The sequence below is a fragment of the Dinoponera quadriceps genome, unplaced genomic scaffold (assembly GCF_001313825.1).
Source record: "Dinoponera quadriceps isolate SergipeBrazil2010 unplaced genomic scaffold, ASM131382v1 scaffold2102, whole genome shotgun sequence".
Classification (NCBI taxonomy): domain Eukaryota; kingdom Metazoa; phylum Arthropoda; class Insecta; order Hymenoptera; family Formicidae; genus Dinoponera; species Dinoponera quadriceps.
Window position 1 is genome coordinate 1 of NW_014556306.1, and position 7,394 is coordinate 7,394.

At 38.1% G+C, this 7,394-nt stretch overlaps 1 protein-coding gene across 1 annotated transcript; it reads left to right on the top strand.

Annotated features, from left to right (window-relative positions):
• The first annotated feature begins 853 nt into the window (after positions 1 to 853).
• On the top strand, positions 854 to 6,769 carry LOC106747233 (odorant receptor 45b-like). The gene is made up of 7 exons (XM_014624584.1): positions 854 to 1,082; positions 3,908 to 4,097; positions 4,606 to 4,951; positions 5,206 to 5,442; positions 5,671 to 5,784; positions 6,320 to 6,475; positions 6,719 to 6,769. Exons 1-7 carry the CDS (start codon positions 854 to 856, stop codon positions 6,767 to 6,769), a joined length of 1,323 nt encoding a protein of 440 aa, XP_014480070.1.
• Positions 6,770 to 7,394: the final 625 nt, after the last annotated feature.

The window sequence follows — 7,394 nt, forward strand, 5'->3', positions numbered from 1 at the left end:
TAGATTGCTCTGTTTGTGTACATTTGAGAGCCGATTGAATAAGACGCCTTGATTGCTTACATGAAAATGGAAAAATCAGAGAAGCGTGCGGTCATCGAATACTTCTATCTAAAAGGCCTAACAACGTTATAAATTTAAGTAGAGCTGGATTCCACACTGAAAGACTCTTCTCCATCATATTAAACGGTTAAACAGTGGGTTTCTAAATTTAAAAAAGGTTGCACGAGCACTTCTGACGATCCACGTTCAGGACGCCCCGTTCAGGTCATAACTCTCGAAATGATTAGAAAAATTCATAAAATAGTGATGGAGGACCGCAGATTAAAAGTAAGTGAGATAGCTGAGGCTACTAGGATGTCAACTGAACGTGTGCGCAATATTTTACATGAACGTTTGAGTATAAGGAAGCTCTGTGCTAGGTGGGTGCCGCGTTTGCTAACATTCGATCAAAAATTCACCTGGAAAACTGTTTCAATCGAAAATTTGGCGCTGTACAAGTGAAACCCCAGCGAATTTTTGCGTCGATTTATAACTGTGAATGAAACTTGGATTCACCACTACACTCCTTAAACTAAACAACAGTCGAAACAATGGATTGGACCAGGTGAACTAACCCCAAAGAAGGCAAAAACAATTTTATCGGCGAATAAGGTTATGGCGACTGTTTTTTGGGATGCGAAAGGAATTATTTTTATTGATTACCTGGAGAAGGGTAAAACCATCACTGGTCAATACTACGCAGAGTTATTGCAGCGTTTGAAGGACGAAATGAAAAATAAACGACCTCACTTGGCGAAGAAAAAAAATCTTGTTTCACCATGACAATGCACCTGCCCATTCGTCGGTCGCTACGATGGCTAAAATCAAGGAATTGAAGTTTGAATTGTTCTCCCAACCAGCATATTCACCAGATTTAGCCCACAGCGACTTTCATTTGTTTCTTAACCTTAAAAAATGGCTTGGAGGTAAAAAATTTGAGACCAACGAGGAAGTCATCGATGCTGTAAATGAGTATTTTGAGGGACTTGACATATCGGACTATAAAAATGATATCACTGCATTAGAGCACCGTTATGAAAAATGTATAAATCTTGATGGAGATTTTGTTGAAAAATAAAACGAAAAAAAAAAACGAAAAAAGTTGTTTTTCTTTATCAGGCCGGAAACTTTTCACCCCACCCTCGTATATATACGTATAATAGAGGAGCGGAAGAGGCAAAAGTAAAAAAATACACGTATATCTCGAAAATCGCCTCGCAAGTGCAAGTAACTCCAAACACCGTTTTAAAAGTTTGAAAGCGACTGCATTGTTTCCATCTCCGCAGAGCAAATCCGTCGGCATCGCAGCTTATAACACCCCTTGGTACAATTTGAAACCCAGTGACGGCCGAGTTTTGTTGATTATTATATTACGATCGCAGAAGCAATTGACGCTCACAGCAGGAAAGATGGTGGATCTCTCCTTAGAATCCTTCGCGAGTGTAAGATTTATATGTACATCTCATAACACGTAACTTTATGTACACGTAACACTGCGAATACACATAATTTTCCTAGACATAAACTTCACGTAAAAACTACTTATTTTCACAGTTATTCTTTGTTCGCAATTGATTGCTGCGTGTACTAAATTTTCGACGCGAGAAGCGCACTAAACTATGATGTTATTGTGAATTATGAGATTTTATTTTACCAATAATTTAAGAGACACTATTTTTTTAAGACCATGAAAGTCTCTGGATCATACTTGTCCGTGCTGTTGGCGATGCAATGAAAGGTTAATCTCGGCTGGACAATTATTTTTTAATAAAGAATCGTCGCAGAACACTGAGTTACTCGTGAAAATCACTGGTTATAGTCTTCGACATTGTACAGAAAGAACATATTTCACTGACAAAAAGAGGATTGGACCCATGTTGGTCCAGTCATAATAAAGTCCATTCGTGGAAAATCCATTGTTGCTTCTTTTCCGTAAAGATGATTGGCTATCCCGAAATCTCGATCTGAATGCGAGTCGTTTTCCACTTCGGCTCGCTGTTGTCACGGGCGATTGTCAACGTAGAACCTTACCGTACGTAGTAGTATGTTTTGACAGTTTGCATGTAAGTGTTAACATATTTCCGCGGGAAACAAGGCTAGCATGCCTACAAAAAGTTAATTTCTCCATTGAAGTACGTTTTCCAGCAAGGTACACAGAAAAACGCGAAGTTATTTTGTCGGCAAAATATCATGTTAAGATATTAAGACATCGTGTTTCTCTGCTTTTCCTTACTTAAAACACAGAAAATAGAATATAAAGTATAATAAACGAAAATATAAGAAATAATATAATGCGTTTAATATATATGTTATCAGAAAAAAAGCTCGGTTGTAGGAACAAATAATTTCTTGCAGAAGTTTTAACTGAGGCGATTGCTATTAGTTACTTCATAGGGCATTCGATTTATTGACTCGACCCTATTCAACAGAGTTTCGCTGGTCGATACCAATACTAAAATCTATAGAATATATTACTTTGGACCCGATTTGTGGAACACTATTGAAACAAGTCGAGTCAATATATCATATACAATATTCATAACATTTTAATACAGTTTTATGTTCAAACGAATATATTCAGTAGTAGCAACACAGGTTTTTTTCGTATGGTATTCTTATTCGGTTAACATAAACTGAAATTTTCCCAATATAATAATTAGCTACAGAGCGTACCTCTATTTTGTTCTAATTTTTCTCAAATACAGACGACATACGTGATCATCGTCCGAATATCGTTTTTCCTGAAAAATTAAAAAATGCTTCCATGTTGAAAATTTCCAGGTTCACGGCCCCCTAATAATCTTGACCGCTCTCAATTTATTGAGTTTTTCGAATGAGGTTTCCGAATATATGTGCGATTCAAACCAAAAGCTTAAGTTATTCGTCCGAAACACTCTCCATCTCCTCGCACAAGTTTCTTACCGACGCCACGTTTCAGTTCACCGGTAGATGCACGCCCGAACAATTTATTGATACGTAATTCCTCTAAAAATGTGCTAGAAACTAGATTGACTGAAAAACTATATTTAAGGTATTTTAATCGAGAAAAACCAGTTAAGAAGATGGTACAAAGAACCCTTGCGTTCTCCACCACATTGTGTTGAATGAAGAAATTTTCCTTCTGTTCGTAAAACACATATAAACATTCCACATGCACTTTCTGTAATAATTGTAAATCCGGTCCGTTTGTAATCGTATATGAACATTCCCGCGGCATGAACGCATCTACATCAAGCATCGAAGGCGACATGTACTCGCGCTTAGTTTTTCGATTCTTCAATAAGTTGCTCACTTCCTGCGGGCTGCAAAACTTTCCAGCAAGAGATGAATGCTTATGACTGGTGCCTCTCGCGCGAGCAAACACCATGCTGTATCTATGTCCACACGAATCTTTGCATATTTAAACTGCGTAGCTCGCGATTATAGTTCAATAACAGCGATAATAGCATGCGAAACAGAAGAAATGTCTGATTTTTTTGCTTTTCTCGCATCGAGGTAGAAAAAGCTGCAGGACGGATATAATCGATAATGACCTGCTCGCATACTGGAAAATATTTAATGAGAAGCTCTCATTGGTCGATCGCCCAAGGGTGCACACATTTGATGACGCCTCTCAAACCCCCCAGTCTGTACACGTATATTCTGCGACGCACGTCGGGCCATCATCGAAGAAAAGAAGAAGAAATATATTTTGTCAGTGAAAGTCTCCCCTCGCTTTACCGAGACTTTTCACTCGGTTTCCCTGTGACTCTTTGACTGGCACTCGTATCCAGACAGGCAACACCGGGGGGAAACAAAATGATAGCCCGTAGGACTACGCTTAATCGCACACTGAAGTATATGTTCATTCTATATGGTATTTGGCCAGGCATGTCCTGCGTTCTGATCTGCAGGTTATTTTGGACCGTCATGTTAGCATTCATAGAATACTGTCATTATTATTACTTTGTGGAGCATATGTACACCGCCGACTTCATCGATCTGGTGGACTGCATATGCGGATTTCTGGCATACGGCAAAGTGTTCATAAAGATTATCTTGTTTTGGTTGAATCAACAGTAAGTGCAGCGTTCATCATGCTCATATATACCTTAACGCTAACATATTGTCATTATTGTCAGAATATAATTTATATTTAGTGTTGTGAAAAACAAATCCTCTCAAGATTAGGACAATGTAAATATAAGATAGAATTTCTTACGATTTTCATCGATACATCCCGAGTGTATGTAAAATTGTATATCGTATAATAACTATAGTTATAACACAATCATTTTCACACACTCGCACACGCAATCACATACATAAATTGCAATCCAGTTTATAATGTTGTGGTGTGTATGGTGTCTGATTACTCGTATCGCGATATGCATTTCTGTAGACGATAATACTTCGGTAGTTTTCGTTTGGGACAGCTACTAGATGTCGAAAGCTTCACAGTCGTCAACTTTTTAGATCTGCCTTTATTTTTTTTTTGGAAACCCGAATGATTGTTCAGTCGCGTGAAATTAAAATTATCCAGTGATCACGTGTAATCGCATAATCGACAAACTAGATCGTTTGCAGAAACGTCATCAAGATCATGTCGATAATGGCAGACGATTGGGACGATTGTGCCAAGAGCGATATCGGGCTTCGAGAGACGGAATACAAAGCGAAAATCTCAGATTGCCTTATAAATTTTGTAGTCATGCTTCACGCGATGGAGACCTGCGCATGTTGTTCTAGCACTATGCTCAAAATCCTTCAAGTCACCAATCGCACGGAGGAGCTGACTTATATGCACAAGTTCGATATGCCCTTCGACGTTAACACGCAACTCATGTACAGAAGCATATTATTCTCAGAATTCATCGCTGCGATGACAATCAGCTGTGTAGCTGGTGCGACGAACATATTGGTGTTGAGTCTGGTAAGCAGGACGAGCATATCGACAAGGAAGCGGCGACATTCTGTTTTAACATGATAAACGTGAATTAACGTGATAATAAATTTAACTGATTGAGTGTCTAGCAAATATTTGGTATGTGTCTCGCCCCCTATGTCGCAAAGAAATTTTATGCCAGACTGGTAGCCGTGCACCTAAAACTATTGCCTTTTTTGTAGAAGTCAAGTATGATAGTCGTGAAGTCTGATCAATTTAATAAGCGAAATTTTCAATTATAGACATTACACGCCGCCGGCCAAATGGACGTTCTTCGTAACTGGTTCACGCAACTTGTACCCCTTGCAAATGAGAATAAACATAAATCCACCGTTATTATGCTAAAACGGATCGTACGAAAACATCAGAAAATCATTGATTTTTCGGAAACCATTGAAAGTCTCTACTCGCTGATCGCGTTCATGCAGTTCACGTCGAACATGATAATGATTTGTTCATTGGGTTTTGTGATCGTAACGGTAAGATCGTTGAATACCACAAATAGAGGAAAGATATGCAAAGAAATACAAGTATACATTGCGGCTTTATAAAATTTTAATCTATTTTTATATACGCAAATTTCATTCTCTATTAATTCTTTTTCCTTGTCGCCATTCATCATACGCCTCTTACCACGTACATCTGCAAAATAGAAAATGACGTGTAATTCACAAATGCATCAAATAAATCTCTGCTCGATATTACAGTCAATCGGTGGTCCCGACGTGGTAGAAATGATAGTGAGGTCCCTGTTGTTCTTCACCATAACGAATCTCGAAGCGTTTATATTTTGCTTCGCAGGGGAATATCTAAACAATAAGGTTAGTGATGAAAAAGTAATCACTACAATGACGAACAAGCGATGCTGTCGCAGAAACATCTGTCAGTTTCTGTGGGCACTTGTGTGGGCAGCAAAACAATTTACTTTTTCAAATGTACTAATTGCCACTTACTGAATTATTTTGTTGAATAAACAAATTAATTTGCTGTAAGAACAAATTACTATTGTAGAAAAATTCTATATTGTTCTAACGGCAAATCAAATTCAGCAGAATTTTTCTCATTCACAAAACTGTTTTTGCTTTAATCACGAATAATTTGCTAATTTGGTTATGCCGGCTAAATTTTATCGCTATTCAATATGCAGTAGCAAGGATAGTTTCGTGACAACAGCAAAATTATTTTCCGCCGCGCATTGTTCACATGCGATACACATATATGTGTGCATAATAGACGAGCTGAAGAGGCAAAAGTAAGGAAATACACGTATATCTCGAAAATCGCCTCGAAAATGCAAGTAATTCCAAACACCGTTTTAAACGTTCGAAAGCGACTGGTTTGTTTCCATCTCCGCAGAGCAAATCCGTCGGCATCGCAGCTTATAACACCCCTTGGTACAATTTGAAACCCAGTGACGGCCGAGTTTTGTTAATTATCATATTACGATCGCAGAAGCAACTGACGCTCACAGCAGGAAAGATGGTGGATCTCTCCCTAGAATCCTTCGCGAGTGTAAGATTTATATGTACATCTCATAACACGTAACTCTGTGTACGCGTAACACTGCGAATACACATAATTTTCCTAGACAAAACTTCACGTAAAACCTACTTATTTTCACAGTTGTTCTTCATTCGCAATTGATTGCTGCGTGTACTAAATTTTCGACGCAATAAGCGCACTAATCTATGACGTTATTGAGAATTATGAGATTTTATTTTACCAATAATTTAAGAGACACTATTTTTTTTTTAGATCATGAAAGCCTCTGGATCATACTTGTCGGTGCTGTTGGCGATGCAATGAAAGGTTAAACTCGGCTGGACAATTATTTTTTAATAAAGAATCGTCGCAGAACACCGAGTTACTCGTGAAAATCACTGGTTATAGTCTCCGACATTGTACAGAAAGAACATATTTCACTGATAATAAGAGGATTGGATCTATGTTGGTCCATTCATAAAAAAGTCCATTCGTGGAAAATCCATTGGTTTCCAAGAGGCTATCCCGAAATTTCGATCCCGATGTGAGTCGTTGTTCACTTCGCTTCGCAACTGTTGCGAACGATTGTCATCGTAGTGATTATACGTTTTGACAGTTGTGTGTAAGTGTTAACACATCTGTTGTTCCACTTTTTTCTAAATTACGAACAAAATACGTAACATTCGTTCTTCCTGGAACATATCAGAACTCATCTCTGTTGAAAATTTCCAAGTCAATTGCACGGAAATCCAATAGATCCCATGTGATTCATATAGGGTATTAAGAATCCATATAAAAATCTACATTGTTTATGAAAATTCATATAGGAATTCACATGGATTGTTACTTAGGACCTAGGTTTTTAGCGCAAATCTCCAGGGCCAATCATAGCATTCCATATGGATTCCCACCTGATATCCTTCAACAGAAATTCCGCTTTCTCATGACT